This window comes from Crocodylus porosus, unplaced genomic scaffold, assembly GCF_001723895.1.
Source record: "Crocodylus porosus isolate Cpor-Errol unplaced genomic scaffold, CroPor_comp1, whole genome shotgun sequence".
Classification (NCBI taxonomy): domain Eukaryota; kingdom Metazoa; phylum Chordata; order Crocodylia; family Crocodylidae; genus Crocodylus; species Crocodylus porosus.
In genome coordinates, this window is record NW_017728886.1 from 96276468 (window position 1) to 96294758 (window position 18291).

At 42.2% G+C, this 18291-nt stretch overlaps 1 protein-coding gene across 1 annotated transcript in view; it reads left to right on the top strand.

Annotated features, from left to right (window-relative positions):
- CNTNAP2 (contactin associated protein-like 2) overlaps positions 1–18291 on the top strand; it is a 1403431-nt gene that overhangs the window by 1237278 nt on the left and 147862 nt on the right. Inside the window, exon 19 of the mRNA XM_019535795.1 lies at positions 468–704. Within this exon, the coding sequence (XP_019391340.1) occupies positions 468–704 (237 nt within the window). The remainder of the gene's footprint in view (positions 1–467; positions 705–18291) is intronic.

Sequence of the window (18291 nt, forward strand, 5' to 3'; positions counted from 1 at the left end):
GATCTGTCTAGGTCCCTTCTGACTCATTGATTTTATGATTGTATGAAATTATTCACCAAAAAAACCATTGCCTAGCTTAAGATGTAATCATGACTCTTGTAGTATGTTGCTCTGTGTGTGCTTAGAGAAAGGTCACTTGGGCCCAAATTGTTGGTCAGCAGTAGTGCTTGCTATAAGAGGTTGTTATCATCATTAGTAGCATCCAGCAATATCAACATAAATATGACTATGCAAAAAGAGATTAAAACATTGAACCCATTATTTACAGCTATTCCTGTTTTCACAAATGGAGGATCTGACCTGAAAACTTACCTTTATTGGATGTTGATTCCCTAATGAATAGGGATGACTTAGGCCTTTCCAAAAACAATCCCAGATTACCTTATCTCCATCTGTGCTGATTATTTTGTGTACAAAAGATATAATGTAATTTAACTCTTTATTCATAATTTTGCATTCTCTCTCAGGTGCTGCAGGAGGCCAAAGAGGATTTCTGGGATGTATTCGCTCCTTAAGAATGAATGGGGTGACTCTGGACTTGGAAGAGAGAGCAAAAGTTACTCCTGGGGTGAAACCTGGCTGCTCAGGTCATTGTACCAGCTATGGAATGTACTGTGAGAATGGAGGTAAATGCGTTGAGAAGTACAACGGCTACTCATGCGACTGCTCCAGTACTGCATATGATGGACCATTTTGCATAAAAGGTAAAAGCCCTAGTGTGATAAATCAAACTGCCTGGAAATAATTTGGCTGAAAAAAAACACCCCACAACAGAATAACTGATAGGTTTGGTCATATTTTGCTAAATGTAAGACAGTTGTATCCCTTAGTATCCCCTATAAGCATAATGTTATCCACCCTTATCCATTCTAAAGGATTTCTACACCTTTCTTGCAGCAATGTGTGTTCCCCATTTAAAACCAAAAGTACATGAAAAAATAAACCCTAAGACTCTCTGTACACTTCACAGCAAAGTCAGGTTATTATCTTAAGCTGCTGAATAATAAGTTCCTATTTGCACAGGGTAGCGTTTATTAATTTAAACAAAAGTGAGGGAGTGAAAGCACTAGCCTGAACTTTCCTAACAATGAAATATTTAGTACGGGGCCTGAATTTGACTTTTTTTAGATTGGAGGCTAGTATTTAGATTAAAACTCTCTCAGAGCTTTGGCTATACAGATCCAGAAGTTTGAGAGAGGTTAAACAACCTGAGTCAAGATGTAGAGAGACAGTAGAGTATTTTGAATGGGCACAGTGGCTAAAAAAACAAATGTTGCATTCACTTAGTGCATTTCAACTGGTTTCAATATTAATTAAACTTAAAATTTTAACCAACTGCTTAATTTTAAGGAAGATTTCTATTACATTATACAGCTACCAACCAGTTTATACAGCTGTTGTCCAAACATTGCAAAAAAACTGCAGGTGATTTTTTTTTCCAGTTTTCTGTGGGTTTTTTGATCAGCAGTATTTAAGTAAGTAGTTTTCAGAGCTGCAATTTCTCAAACCACTGTACATTTTGCAAATCTTACAGCCGTTCTTTTGTTTCCATACAGTTTCATAAGCACTGCTGTATTTCTTTGCAACTAATGCCACAGATTTCATCAAATATTCTTGAGATGCTAATCTCTCAAAACAGTCCTCCTTCACTGTATGTTATGTTTTAGAAAGCAATAAAATCACCTATTCTATTTCCTAAGTCTTTCTAAAAGCTGCTTCATGTGGTGCTAACATCACAATTTCAGCTAAGATTACTTACTGCACTTTTCAATGGTTTTCATAATTCTAAGGGAACCTTCAAGTCTCATAAATTGTTTATCATAGTGTTCTGTTTTTAAATTACACACTACCAGTGATCCTATAGGCAGGGTCAATTCGCCACCCATCAAATTTCACTTAAGTAGTTCATAAAGACTGTAAGGAATAAGTACTTTTTTTTTTTTTTAGTATTCAGTTTCCCAAATCCTTCACAGCTGTTCTTTTTCTTTCTTCCAAAGCCAGGCCTCAAGCATTAAGAGTTTGAGCTTTTCCAACCATGCATAAATGGACTGATTTGAAAGTAGAAAGGGCAGATTGGGGAACTCTTCACTCATTCCCTGGTGCATTTTCCCCTCCTAGGGTTTGACCCCTAGTCTCTCTCACCCCCTTCCCTCATACAATAAAGACTTATTCTTTGTGCAGAATGACTGACAAAGTAGATCCTTTTTCTGCCCTTGTGTGGATTGCTTTTGCCTGGACAATTCTGATGAATTTCTCATAGATTTTTTTATCAATTCCAGTAATTGTGATGAATTTGTTGTTCAGCAGAAGGGAAGCATGTGATTACAAGGCTATTCTAGTTAATTGTTTCTGCTGTGCTTGCATAACAAGAAATTGGAACGGTGCAAAATTCATCGTTTCATTGTGCTATGGGGCTTCAAAGGAACTGCAGGAAGGTTCCCATCACTTCCAGAACTGCATTTGTACTCAGTCTGTAGACTTTTGGGAATGTGAATATGATTACCTTAGTTAATCTGTAGTCTACATGAAACACCTGCCATAAATAATTTGCCACAAGTTGGAGGATCAGTTGCAGTGTGCTTTTGGAACTAACCCATGACCACCAGAGTTATCCCTGGAGGGAGCTCCTTCAGAAGAAAATAGGGGTTGTTTTTAACAATGTCCTTCCCTTAAATGTCATATGTATTGATTCCAGAAAAGAGATGCTGCTGTGTTCCGGTGAACTTACTTTTAAAAATTATTTTATTTCACCGAATCATGTCACATTTTTTCATGTTTCTTTTCGGGAGAGGTCAGAGCACAATGGCACCTTGTAGACTATATCAGAAAGGCATAAACTCTCATAGGCAACAGCCTTTTTTTATCAGATGTAATGCCATCTGATGAAGTTGACTTTCAGCTACAAAAGCTTATGCTTTTCTAAAGGAGTTAATCTCCAAGGTGCCATGATGCCCAACTTCAAACTAACATTACTAACTACCTCTCTCTTGTTTCTTTTACAAATGAGTAAACCACAGATTGAATAAGAAGTAGACTAAGGCTTCTCCCAAAGCTAGAACTAAACAAAATATTTTATACTTCGTAATTTTAACTGAACAGTGTATAGAAATATCATAAAGGAAGTTGTACATTCCCTAGAATAATAGGACCTTATTTTTATCTGGTTTATAGACAGTGTTGTAATAAAAATTATAATTAATATAGTTACAGTTTTTTTCTATATCAATAGGAAATATTTTCCTATCTCTGATATACTATACACTTACAACCTAATTAGAAGCAGAGTATATGAAAGAGTACTAAAAGTTTACGCAGCGCTTCATCTGTGGATGTCAAATTGTTTGAAAAATGTTAGAAGCCATTACTATTTCCTTTATTTTTAGTGGGGATTGAGAGAGACAGTTGAAAAGTCAAAATTTTAAAAAGGACCTCTAATTTCGAGTTTCATCAGTCTTTGCCAGTCCTGTTTTTAGTCCAATTTCCTTTTAATTCTTTGAAGATTTGAATCAGGAAATCAAGGTTTGGGTGTTCAAAGCTTGATATTCAAAATCACAATGATTTTTTGGAAATATATCCCTCAGTGATTTGCCTCAATTCACAGAGTGAGTCACTACCAATCCTGAGTGTAAAACTTGGCTTAGTTAATTGTCAGTTCTCTGTTTGAACACTAGGCTTAGGAAATCTCAAACATATTTTATAAACTAAACTATTTCAAGCTATCTCCAGATTTTGGTAATGTGACTATTGTCATTTTTTTTAGTAAGTACTAAAATTTGACGTTTTTTGAGAAGTGGGCATCTCCTTCCTTCAAATCTAGTTTAGTGTTTGTATCTTCACAGTGGTTTTTCATTAAAACATTCATCAAATAAAAAAGCTTAAGGGTAAGTTAGATGCCAAACAAGTAGCTTCTTAAACATCCCATGATCAAGGTAACTGTGAAAACATGAAATAACCAGTGCTGGTAATGAGACCGCTAAAACACTTCAGTTTCAGCCCATTGAGTTTTACATTGTAAATTTAGCTTGCATATGACCTTGTAAATCCAGTGAAATACTAGAACATATTGTAAATGTTGCCAATGTCCCCAGGTTTTCAAGTAAATCGGATCCTTCCTTTTGTTTCTAATAACACCTCAAGGAGTGTTTTACCGTATGCCTCTTCTTCATGAAACAAGACTTGTTCTCTACTGGATGTAAAGAGAAAATACAAAAACAGTACTTGACAAGGAAATGATACACTGGCAAACTTGCAAAGCATGCTCTGTAAACTATAATGAAGAGTAAGGTAATCAAATATCAAAATGTTGTGTTTCAGGCATAATTTCAAGAGATCTGGCCAGAAAGTTCACATATCTGGAATTTTGACTAAATTCTCATTGAAATTTTTTTTTGGCACATCCAAATGATTTAAGACCATTTTTGTGATGATACTATCCCTTTTTTTTAGCTAGGCCAATGTTGAGTTTTGGAGCTAGCTTGAATATCATTGTGTTACTTGTTCTTTTAACTATAGTTTCAGTGTGTGGATCCACCTTTATTGATCTCTTACCCAGTCATTATTGCATGCGTAAGAGTTAATTGTACACTTTTTTCATACAGCCAAATACATTATTTGGTGGCTTTGTCAGGCCTAAGATGCATAGCTGATCTTAAGAAGCAACACTTACACACGGTGATACATTTTCTTTTCTTAATGTGTGAGTCTTTTTTCGTAAATCAAAATAAGAGGCTGATGACACTGGCTAGAGCCAGCCACCTGGTAGTAAAGAAATGTGTTACGTCTATTTGCTTGTTCCAGTTGACATCTCCCTTGGCAGAGATTGCAAATCATGCTGCATTGTTACATAGTTTAGTAATGTGCACATTGGACCTGGGATGAGGCAACCAAGCTCATTTTCCCCTTTGTAGCTAAGCTAGGATTTGAGTGCAAATCTCCAGAGCTAAAAGTGAATGCACTAGTTCTAGGAAACTATATCTAGTACCTTTCTCACCATGAGTAAACCTTTCACAGAGCTATAGATTTGAGCAATGAGAATCAAGTTAATGTCAAATAGACCCAATGGAATAGCAAAATACTATTCAGTGGGCGTGTCTACACAAGACGCTTTATTGCACAGAAAATTTAATTTCTGTGATCGTGGAGCTGGGCAGGGAACAGGCTCTACAGGCTCCCAACCCTCTCCACCCTGTTCCTTTATGGCATACATTTTCACACCCACTCATAAGCATCACTCATGCTCACATATACAACATCTCAGACCTTTCTGTTCCACTATACTTGGTGACTGGCAACAAGGGTAATATGAAAAGTCTAAGCTAATAAAATACCGTTGGCATAAGAGACTGCAACTAGTGAATGCTTCACAGGGTATCTGCTCGTCATGCACAGTTAGGATAGTTTTATTTATTAAACTTATCTGGAGAATTACTGATTAGTGACTGGAGAAAAATTGTATCGTCTCCAATCTAAGTAACAGTAGGCATTACATGTGATTGACACAGTAGGTATCTGCATATTACTATCCCTGTAGGGAGACAAAGTTGACAAAATGTACTTTCATTACTATTAGTATTGCCAGTTTGTTGTTGTTGTTGGTTGTGCAGTTGGCTATCATTCTTCTGTTCAGAACTGTTCAGTGAAATGGCTGCAATGAATCTGAGTCTCACTGACTTTTCTCACCTTATTTTATCCTTTTTTAAGCATATTCTTTTTCGTTTTTCCAGGGGGGCGCTTCACAGTGGTCCTCCCATCCCCACAACAGCATTTCTGAGAGACTAATTTGCTTGTGTTTATCTTTGTTGCTGTGGCTGCATTGATAACAGATTTAAAAGATTGAGGACCAAACTCTGGCATGATTATGCAGCACAAGTGCTAGACTCTAGAGGTCATGCTGGGGGCAATGGGAGAAAAAAGTTAGTCTCCCAAGCACTGAGGCACCAAAAATCCAAACTAGGAAAGGGAAATAGCCCGTTGCCACCAGCAGGCTTCAGTGTGATAACAGAAGCGTTGCATAGTCTTAGCTCATATACCTTCAACTTTTGTTGACAATGTAAATTTAGACCTCTTAGCGTCTCTGCAGAGTTACCTAATTTGCATGAGCAAACACAGAATGTAAACACACATCATTTTTTTTAGTCTCATGAAATGCAAATGCATCGTATGAAAATTTATAACCCCTATTCTGTTCCATACACCCCTATACAATAATATACCAAGCTGGTTCTTGTGGATTTTTTTTATCCTAAGGAAGGTGTGAAAGCAGTGCTCTACTTATCAACAGAAAAGTCTTGTTTCAGACATTTTTCCTTCCTATTCCTCTAGCTCTTTATTTCTGCTTTGAGGAAAAACCTAGGTTTTTACAATACTGAATGGATGATAAAAAGACCTACTGCTCTGGCTGCCTAGGTGAGTAAGCAGAGCAGCTTCTAATTTTCCTACTTGGTCACATCTAAATTCTGCCCCACACATGCTCAGAGAATCATAAAAGAATAGGACTGGAAGGGGCATCAGGAGATAATTTTATCCAAACCTGTGCTCAAGGCAAGATAAATCCCTGTACGAGCCATTCCAGACAAGTGTTCATATATGAACAGCAGTGTATGAACAGAACCTACATTTGTCCTTTGGTGGAGGGTGGGGCAAATCTTAAACCAGGTTCCACCATTTTGAAGCTAGTTTGTGTACGCCAAACTTCTGTTCTGTTACAGATACAGGTAGGTTTTGTGTGCTGAACTTCTATTCTATTATGGGTATAGACTGGTTTCCAATCACTTACACCAGTAAAAGTATAATGTTTGTACCTGACCATAGTCTGTGTTTCATGACTTCTGTAGCAGGGCACTAGGGTGCTTGCTACTGGAATCGGAGAGTGCGGACTTAGCTGTCAGTCAGCAGGGCAACACAGCCGGGGGTTGCCGAGGCAACTGAGTGGGTCAGCTGACCGAAAGGGGGCAGGGCCTGGCCTTTATAAACAGCCAGGCTGAGGCCAGAGTCAGTTCCCCTCTGACAGGCTGAGAAGCAGGAGCTCTGCTGTGGGGCAGAGCAAGGCAGAGCTGCCTGAGCATGTGAGCTTCTGCGTGTTGATGGGATGGAGAGGCTTCTATCACGGAGGCTTGATGGAGAGCCAGGGTGGCGTGGAATGTTATAGCCGGTAGGCTGATTTTGTGTTACAGCCAGTGGGCTCATGGCTTTATGTTTTTTGTTGTGATGTTTGTGTAACACCGGAGGACCGGGTGAGGCTATAAGGGGATGGTGGAGGCCTCATTAGGGGCTCCCCAGTAACGTGGGGTGTTTCTGGCACCACAGAGGGTGCAGTGTTTTGGGGTGTCCTAACCCCGGCCCCAGTGGGGCAGTATTGGAGAGGGCCCAGCTGGGCAAGACCCGGAGAAAGGTCTGGGGGCCAGGTAAGGCTTGGGCCAGGTAAAGCTTAGGCCCTCTGAGGCCCAGTTGAGAGAAACCCTGAGAGGGCATAGTATCTGGGTGCCAGAGGGAAGGCACGGCAGTGTGGCGCCGGGGTGACGCTGCGTTTGGGGGTGTGTTGACCCCAGCCCTGTGGGGGCGATAACTGGGGAAGCCCGAGCAGGGCATAGGACCCGCGAGGAGGGTCAAGGGGGCCAGGCACGGCTACACACCACCTAAGCCCCAACCGCGGGAAGTGCGGGTGACGAAACCCCATTGTGGGGAACCTACCGCGGGAAGCACAGGCGACGAAACCCCGGTGGGGGTAATCAGAGTGCAGGACAGAGGCCCCAGTGTGGGCGAGCGCTAGAGGCGCGAGCATACGCCCCAGAGAGGGCATGAGTATACGAGGCTGCGGGGAACGCGGAGAGACAAGGCCCGAGTACAGGCAACAGGAGACAAGCCCCAGCGGGGCACAGCCCGTAAGGGAAAAGCCCCGGGGGGGGTGGGGCAAACCCATTGAGAAGCCCGAGGTACAGGCGAGCGCGCAGGTAAGAGCCCGGTGAGGGCAGATGCCCAGGTAAGATCCTGGAGAGGGCGAGGTACATACGGAAGTCCCAGAGGCAAGCCCGGTGAAGGCGAGCGCATGGGTAAGAGCCCGGTGAGGGCGGACGCGTGGGTGAAAGCCTGGAGAGGGCAAGCCACCGAGGGGAGTCCCAGAGAGAGAAGCCCCGAGAGGGGAGCAAGCCCATTGAGGAACCCGGTGAGGGAGAGGGGCGCGTACAGAGAGAAGCCCCAGGAGAGGGGTGCATACGAGAGTGAATGGATTGAGCCCAGTGAAAGTGGACATTAGGGCGGAGGTCTTTGGCAGGATCTCTAGGGAAAGTATATAGGCAAGACAATGTCTGGAAGAACTGCGAGGCTTGGGGTGTGCTACAGGGGAGGTAGGAGGCACGCGACGCCCATAGGGTTAGGGCACCAAACTCATCGGGTACAGAACTGGGACTGGTAGAGTAAGAGCACCGGGTCCAAGGGGCCAAGTAAGGCAGCCTCCCATTAATCTTAGAGAAACAGCAAAGTCATGGCGGGTGAGAAAGAGGGTGCTAGACCGGCAACTTGGCACGGTAGGGGCACCAGGGGAGATCATGGCTGCTCCTGGGTCCCCGCCCTGTGACAACTTCCAATTACAAAATTCCCTTTTCCCCTTAGGTAATCTGTTCCAGTACTTACAACAATTATAATGTTATGTGTAACAGGGGACCTTCCCAGGACCAATTTGATTTTTGGCCCACCCACCTGTCTCTGGGCTGACCATCCTCCTCTCTCACCTGCTATGCCTTAATGATATACGATTACAATGTTAATTAGGCAGGAGTGCCCATTTTGAACCCCAGTGTTTAGGGGGATCTCTGAAGCTCTGTTCTACCCCTACACTGTGGCCCAAGCCTTTCGATGGCATCTCAGGCAGCTAAACTCAGCCGTGCCCTTTGCCCATTAGCTCTGGTCCCCTCCTTGGGACCTTCAGCTCCCCCTTAGGCCCTGGCCCGATCTCAGGCCAGTTGGGATCCCAAGCTTCTTTACTCTGTAGGCATCCCTTGTGGTGGGCCCCTGACCCTTTCTACCTCTGTCTGGGTCCTGGCCCCAGCATGGACCAGTCAGGTACCTCAGGTCAAGTCTAAGCTGCTTGCCTGCTTATACCCTCACAACTCCTCTGGAACAACTGAGCCTCAGGCCTCTCCAAGCCCTTCCAGGTCTGGACATTCCCAAACTAGGACTGTGCGGGAGCTGGAGGTTATTAGGCGCCCCAAACTTGGGTTTCACTAGGGAGGCTCCACCAGGCCTTCCTTCCCTGGCAAGGCACAGTTTTAGGTCATGCCCAGGACCTGGAGCCTTCTCCATTGCCATAGCCCCAGCCCATAGACCACCAAGGTGTTCCTGGCCTCAGCTCTGCCGGCTGATGTCTCTCTCATGACCGGACAGCAACAAACGCTGCTTCCCCTATATAGCCTGTGTCTCCAAATGGCCCTCACAATCAAGCACCTGGCTGCTGTCAGCTCCAGCTCTTAAAGTGGCAGGCACCAACAGTGCCCTGCCACGCTATGTTACCCCCATTTTGGGAATTGAAGCCAGAAGAAGGCTGTGCCAGTCACATAGGAAGTCTGTGGTACAGCTGGGACTCCCCAGGTTTCAGTTTATTCCCTTAACCACAAAGCCATCCTTTTCAGGTTTTCTAAAACATGATCAACAAAAGTAGGCTTCATATTCATGCATGTAGATCACAATGCATTTGCAACTATTACTCTCACCTTGGGCACTTTACTTAAAATTGTATTTGGTGAAAACATAGTTTTAAATAGTAAAAAACATTCTAGTTATTCTCTTTTATAAGGGACCTAATGACCGGGTAGATATAACCATCATTGTCATCAGCTATATGCATCCTGGCTTTGGTCTTTCTATCATAACTATATAAGAACATTTTCTTGGATTAGGATTTAGGAACAAAACATGATAATATAAACTCTATGGTGAAAAGTTCTAAACATGTAGACCAGTCTACAGAATTGAAGATTTGGATGAACAGAAATAATGCATCTGTATTCAGTAAACTAGTGTATTCCTGAAATGATATGAATATCCTGTAGGAAAGTTTCATTCTGGTGCATATCTCTGTCCTGAGTGTGCCTTCATATTGAATATACAGTTTATGCCATAGTGCTTTGAAAACTGCATTTCACATAACACCACAAGAATTTCTTAATTGAAAAAGAATATTTTAGTTTGCTTTTTAATCCAAAAAAATACGTTCTTCCACCCCTCTCATTCCTCAAAGCTATATCAGACATATTATAACTAAACTAGTGGGGTAAGGCTTTCCACAACCATTGATCCACAATATATTACTAATAAAGAGCAAAGATTTATTTGTCTGTATATAAAAAAAAAAAACTAATAAAAAAGGGTAATAATTCCAAAAATCCTGACAGTTTTAGCTCAAAAAATGTAATAAACTTTCAACTTCTCTGTCATACTATTATAATAGGGTTGTTCTGGTGTCAATTCTCATTGAATTAAAATGTTTTACTAGAGATGAGTGGAGCTACCTCAGCAACAGTGGTGCCTAATGTAAAGGAGCATCTACAAGAAGTGGCTCAGAGATTCAAACTTCAGGTTCTTGTGTGCCATGTCAATTTATCCATGGTATTGTGTAGCACTGCTGTAGTAGCAGAGGCACTTCACAGATTTTTAATGTGCATCTGGGTATGGACACATGCATGGGCAAATTCAAGTTTTTGTAAAGGGGGAATATGGAAGCAGTCACCTCCACTGAAGGCGTAGCTACACGCCCCGCTTCCAGTTTCCCCTCCCCCAGCAGGTGGGCATACCCCATGAAAGGAGCAGCAGTGGAGGACTTTGTCACTCAATCAAGTAAGAACCTTCCCTCCCCCTCTCAGTCTCCCCTCCCCTTCTCTTCTGTACTCAGGAACACCCCCTCTCCCCTCTTTTCTTCCTCTGCCTTCCACTGCTGCTACTGTTTCCAGCTTCACCGGGGCAGGGAGGAGGAAAAGCTCCATAGGGAGAAGCTCCTTTTTCTCTCCAGCCAGGTTATGCAGGGAACTGGAATTGGCTTAGGACAGTGACAGTGGGCAGATTCCCTTTCCCTATGCCTGCTCCCAGGCTGTCAAGGAACACCCAAGGGAATGAAAAGGGAGGAGGAACCAACCCACCAGTTGCTGCTGTCTCTGGCTGACCCAGCTCACCACAAAGCCCAGCTGAAGTGGAGAAGGGGAGGCTGTGGAGCCCCGCTGCCATTGGGTCATCAGGACAGAAGCAGGCAGGAGAGAGGGGGGAATGTGAGGGGATGAGACATGCCACAAAGGAAAAAGGAAGGAGAAGTAGTTTTACTTTCTTTAGGGACTTAAAAAAGAAGAGTTCCTAACTGCTGCTCCCACGGCATCAGCAAAGAGGGGAGAAGGAGATGCATCCATGCTGCTGTATGCCCCCGGATCTGCCCCTGGACACACACACATTTGGAAATGTTTCAGAAAGGAAACGTTTCAAAAGGGCATCAGTTGTTGCATTCTAATTGTTATATGCAGACAAATTGGGAATAATACAAATGTAGCAAAAACACTCCAGCTTTAACATCATTTCATCTAGTGTTAAGGTTGGAGTGGTTTTGCTACATTTGTATTGTTCCTGGCCTGTGTACTGGTACTAATTAGAAAGTGTCCTCTACTGCCACCACACATCCCTTTCTACCACCCTAGATTCACTACTGGTAACAGCTGCTGCCCTTTTGAAGCCTCTCCCTTTATAAATATACATGTTTCCATACCCTTTGTGCTCCTAGCATCCACGTGAAGTAGGCAGGTATTCAAACCAAGTGAAACAAAATAACCTGATCCAGGTCACAATGGAAACCTGTGGTAGAGCAAGGAACTGAAGCCAAGCCTCCCAGCTCCCAAGATAGCATCAGAACCCCTGGGGCATTCTCTGAGAGCAACATCAAGTATTTCCCAAAATGCTCCTTCAAACTGGAAAAATTCTCTGATGTCTAGTATGGGGTCCCCTTTGCATAAACCTACTAGTACATGAAAAAAAATTGTTTAGAAGCATTTCTTCTCTTGCACAAGGCATGCCACTCTCCTCCTTACCTATTTTTTCACAATTACAAGAGAATAGATTCTGAACCCCAGCTGAACTTTGCCTAGAAATAATAAAAAGCTTCAGGGAACATGGCTGTAGCTACCTGATTCTGGCCATCCTGTTCCCCACATTTGTAGCATCTGGCAAAGTATGCCACTTATGCAAGCTTAGGCTTTTCCAAACCAGTTAGTCACATAGGTGTGTGGCAATGTGGGGTTCCTTGACTAACCACAGTGCTAGTTTACCCACCTGCCTCTGGGCACACTGCCCACCTGTCTCATCTGCCATGCCTTGATGAAACATAATTGAGATGTTAACTGGGTGGGAAGCTGCCCATTCTAGCGCCGATGCCAGGGGGCACTATCTGTGGCTCCATTCCTCTCCTACACTGCAGCCCAAGTCTCACAGATGTCATCTCAGGCAGTCAACTCAATTGTCTCCTTCACCCATTAGCTGTGGTCCCTCCCTTTGGACCTTCAGCTTCCCTTTAAGACCTGGGCCCATCTCAGGCCAGTCGGGACCCCAAACTTCTTTGCTGTAAGTGGGCATCCCTTGCGGTTGGCTCCTGGCCCTTCTGACCCCTATCTGGGTCCTGACCCCAGCATTGACCAGTCAGGTCCCTCCATTCAGATCTCAGCCTCCTGCCTGCACTCATGGATTGGGATCCCCCATTCCCAGCTCAGGTGCTTCATGAAGCGTGCCTAGCCCCACAAGGTCACTCACCCCAGCAGGCTCAGGCATCCCATGGAGCTTACCTGGCTTTCCTTGGATTAGATGGCTCAAATCACCCACCCAAACATGAGGGCTGGGGTTTAAGGCACCCCTACATGCCTTTCACCAGGGTGGTAACTGGCCTGGCATTTCCTGAGGGCTCCTGCCAGGCCACCCACCCACAGCAGGGTGCAGTTTTAGGTCATACCCAGGAGCAGGAGCCTCCAAATCATCCCCTTAAGCTCCCGCCCTTACCACCAGGATGTTGCATTCAGCCTTGCAACCAGGCAGTGTTTCTGCCTGTCCTGCCAGCAACCAACTCCTCTGTTTATATGGGCAGCCTGAGATCTAAAATGACACCTGCAGTCAAGCTCCTGCTGGCTGCTTGGCTCAGCCCTTAAAGTGGCAGGCACCAACAGTGCCCTGCCACAAGGTGCCATCCTGCCCTGCCTTCTGCTGTTTTCCACATAACGTAGTGTTGCTGAGCAGCTATGACTCATGCCACTGCTCATGAATGACTGGGGCCTCCCGAGACTAGGGGCGGCACCATAGTGGCGAGCGGGGATTGCCCACAGATGCTGGCATTAGTGTTGGCAGCAGGGGCAGTGGGGTGGCAAGCAGCCACTGCCCACAGAAGCTAGTGTCGGCTTTGACAGTGGCAGGTCTTGGCGGGGGGGGCACATGCCCCCTCTGCACCCCTACACATTGCCTATGTCACTGCTGAAATTCTACAGGGAGGTTACACTAATGCAGGATCAGGTGAAATGAAGATTTACCCTGCTCTGCTCGAGCCTTCCTTCCAAATATAATGAAGTAGAATAAACACTGCTATTTGTTTAAGTACATTTGTGTAAACTGTGATTATAATGAGCCTCTGTTTATAATGAAGCTGTTCTATAAAATTAAATGATGACACTGTCCACTGTCTACAGTGAGAGTTCTCTCAGGTTAGGTGGGCTTTTGATCAAAGCCTTATGACAGCCATCCTTGGATATTATTTTCCATATATTCCAATTCTTATGGTTATTTTTCAAGGAAGCTTTCTTTACCTCAAGCACTGATATATTTATGCCTAGGAGATAGGTAAAGGGCTTGTATTCTATTAACAAGAACAAATAATTGCTGTAATTGTACATTTGACACAACCATCAAAAGCTCAAACAAGCATCCAAAAATGTGCAGAGATGGCAACCAAAGCATAAGCCTAGTAATGTCTGAGAAAAGCTTTAAATCTCCATTTCTTCTGTTCACAACCTAAACACAGTGAGGCTGAGCACAGGATGAACCTAGTATAAACTTAAGAGGAGCAGTAAAATGAAAATCATTACAGTCTTTCAAAGTCTCAGTGCAAAGTCTCCCTCAGATCGAGAACAATGAGTGTCTTCCCCTTTTAATACCCTCTGGCCAGGAAGTTTCTCAACAGTAAGTCTGTGTTTGTGACCACAGTCTGGAAACTGGTGCAATTTCTAATGCTCTGTAGCATGTCTTGTAGCCGCAAGCAAAGTTAGCCTCCCATAGATAATATGTACTCCGTATTTATGGATAGGGGGCATGGAGCTAAGACACATAAAAAGGAAATGACAGACAGGGAGAGAAAGTTTGTTGGGCTGCTTTATCTGCCCTAACCACCTCTGTGCCTTCCTCAAGGCTCCAAGTCCCTCTGGTGAATGTCCTTGGTCAAAAATTATTACAATCAGAACCTAATAAAAAAAAAATCCATGGTGCTGGCAGTATGAATAGTATTTTAATTAGCCATCTCTATTTCTGGTTAAGAAAAATACCAGAGCCTTAGGACTGGGTGTATAAATCTAGATTTCTGAAATAAAAGCAGCCTTTTTCCTGGAATTTTCTTGTCTCCCTCAGCAGACTGGGTTACATAATCATTGGAGGGGATTTTTTCTTGTTTGTTGTTATGCTTGGTGTGTTTTGCAGGGGGAGCCACTGAAATACAAATTTCTTTGAAAATACTGAGGCTTAAGCTGTGGTTGAGGGCAGCATTTGGCCTGCAGATTTTTAATTACCGGTGATGATACAGAAAAAGGAAAGAGACATTGGGGGAGTTCCAATGAAAGTCAGGAGGAGAAGAGAATCAGGTCCCTTATCTGTCCTTTCCTAACTCTGTAATGGGCCAAGAACGCTCATCACAAAATGAGATTTCCAGTAACCAGTTTCCATCTGCTCAAGGTGAAAATAACACAGGTATCAGGTTTTATCCAATTTAGATATGTCTGGTCCTTGTTGGAACATGGCACTGCAAAAATGAAACTAGTGATGTGGGAGTAGGGGCATAAGGAACCAAGGGAATAATTTTGGACATCAAACTACATTTATCAGTTTTAGATCTGTTTGTTTTGGATTGAGGTTCACATCTGTTTTTCCTTCATCCCCTTGTAAACGTAAGAAGAAAATATACAGGAAAAGTGTACAGCTCATATCAGGAATACTCTTCTTGCTTGATAAAATTGTTTCTGCTGCCTTCACAAATCCTATCTTGTGCTTCTCCAGACAGCTAGTCCAAACTCCTTTTATTTACATTTTGCGAAGACTGTCAATAGAGCATGACTGCACTTCATGTTGGTTTAGATATATGTACTGCTATTCAAAGAAAACTGATCTGTTCCTGCCACATTTCTTTCCCTGCAGCTTTTGTCTTGAAAGGGCAGTAACAGCAGCTTTTTTATTTCTGATTCCTTAGGGTATTGTTACATGGTACTTTTGGGTGGTTCCTGGATCTCTTAACCCCTGGACCGTCCATACATTAACACCTCAAAGTGGTTTTAAATTCTTGTTATGGGGCACAAAGTTATGCCACTCCAGGGCAGAATTATCTCTGATCCACACAACCCAGCTCCTGTTCCATTAAAATGTGGCCGTTCCCCACAGATTTGCCACTGACCCTCCAGTATCCCAGGTTCTTAGCACATCCCTGCCCAAAGAGCTGGAATAGAAGCTTGTCCTGGCTGACCAGCCCTCTAGGAGTAGCTCACATCTCTAGCTCCTAGTTCTCTGCCTATGCACCAGGCATCTAGTGGCGAGTCACAGCTGTGCCTTGGGGGACAGTCAGAGAAGGTTTCTAGACTAAAGGGGTGACTGCTTCAAACTCCGGGCTATCAGTAATACTGCTCAACATTTGTGTAGCTTACAACATAAGGTGTAACAAGGCCCTTAGTTTTTTTCTTTTTTAGGTGTCTCATCTAAAGCATTCCAAAAGGAGGTAACTGTAGGTGCATGGAAATCTCTGCATTCTAGCAACAAGGCACATACTTCATTTGAATCTTGAATCTTGTCACCATTCTTCCAGAGGAAGAAAGAATATTATTTTTCCCTTTTAGGCTCTGGTTCAGGAAGACGTCCTTGTAGGAGACTATCCATTCAGTCGGTTAGTCAGTCTTAAATGCTTGCTTAAATGCTTTTCTTAATTTAGATGCTGCCTATTACAAAGCTTCAAGGAGATTGGAATTTGGTGACCTCCAAGTAGGTAATTTCTTTCTTGATCACCCACTGGAATTTTAAAGCCATCTTATAGATAAGTACAGTTTAGAAAAAAGAATATGCTGCATCAGAAATTGTAGATAAGAGTGTATTATGGAATCATCATATAGTTAATAACATTTAAATAAGATCATTTTGAGGCAAGTCCTGCAGATGTAAGCTATCGTTTAATGTAGAAAGCATTCTCACTATTTTCAATGTTACTATTCATTGTAGGAAGCATTTTGCGTGGTGGTAAGTGTTTGCAAGATAGGGTCCTTAATTATTAATCCAAGAGTACTGAAATTGGGTCTAGTGAAGAATAAAGCTGTTAAACTGAATTGCATTTCCCATAACTATTTGGAAATGATTTAAGGTTTCTCCTATGAGATAACAGCTATAAATCTATCACAGTGGCTCTCAATTATTTATAAGTCTGTGAGACCACAGCTTGAGTGTTTTTTTTATGTGGTTACACAGTGACACTTCCAAATATGACATTTCATGTCTAGGAAAATTGTTATAAGGGAACAGAAAACCATAAAGTTTTCTAGCACTAGATTTAGCAAAATATTGAAAGGGGGCATCAATAAAATATTTGCTAATGTTATCCTTCTTACTGTTTCTTCAACTAACCTTCCTTAGATGAAACGTGAGGGCTTCTGTCCTCCAGTACAGGACTTTCATTATTATATATCTAATTAAATCATCATTTAGCTGCACATCAGTTAGGATGTACATATTCACTCATAATTCTGTAAAATAAATCAAAATACTCCGGAATGTGGAGGAACTATATAAAATGAAAGTTCCCTGTACATATGACAAAATATTGACATTTATGCAGTTAGACAGTAATCAGTCCTACTTTATAAGCAGAGTTACTAATGAAAGATGGGCAAATGATAATTAGTGTTTAATAAATGGCTAGTCAATTATTATAGTTGGCTGTAGAGTCCAGCTTCAAAACATTTCTGTAACATATAAGAACTTTTAATCATTTCTTAAACCCTTAAAAATTAGTTATTTGTCATTAATATAAAGCATTGCCTATATTAGTATTAATTAAAATTACAATAAGTCATAAACCATTTCTTACTGTATAGTGAATCTTACACATGAAAAGTTTTTTAAGAAACCATCCCAAATTATTACCATATATATACTTTATATAGTTATGATGCTTTGCCTTTGGTAGGTAGTTGTTCTTTGTCAATCCCGCAAGCAATGGCTGAAGTCAAGTTTCACTGTATATTAAAGTAACGTTCCTCTTAGCTTATATGTTTAATGTACGAAATAGATGGGACTATATTTTTAGAGCTTGTGGAGAATTTTCTTCAAAATGTTGTTTTAATAGAAAATACAAGGAAATATCTTTTTGCCAGTGATGTTTTTATTTTCCATAAGGAATACTGAAAAAAGCTGTTCCATTTCAGGTTGGTTTGACATTAATCTCTTTATCTGCCTGGGATGTCATGGTGTCCCCATGGGGGCTGTAGTTCCTCTGCCCCATGGCTTCTTTCTCTTCTAAGAACCAGGATCCATGACCAGTTTATATCTTCTAGGATACCCTGTAGTCTTAGCATTGCAGAAACTCAGCCAAAGGGAAATACTATAGTGAGAGATAAATATAACTAGGAAGCCGTCTCCTGGAAAAGAATGAAACACCTGAACTATGTCTTTCATAAGACATGACAACAGCTTGAGTGTACATCAGGCTGTTCTGAAATGAGACCTGTTCTGAGATTTTTCTGAACCAAATGATGTAATTCCATTAAAGGTTTTGCTATTTTGACTGTTCTTCCCAAATGTTGAAAAATCTGAATTTCATGCATCATCTTTAATTATTACCATAAAGCCATATTTTGATGTCTATAATCATATATAACAGCAACTTCTCAATGAAATTGCTCATGAAGTGAGAAACCTCTTTTCAGAGAATAGTGTCAGATCCATTATATGAATTTCTGCATTTAACCGATCAATACATTTGGGGTACAGAAGGAATTTTACCCATGATCATATAGGTACAGAATGTGGGGATTTTTGCCTTCCTGTAGT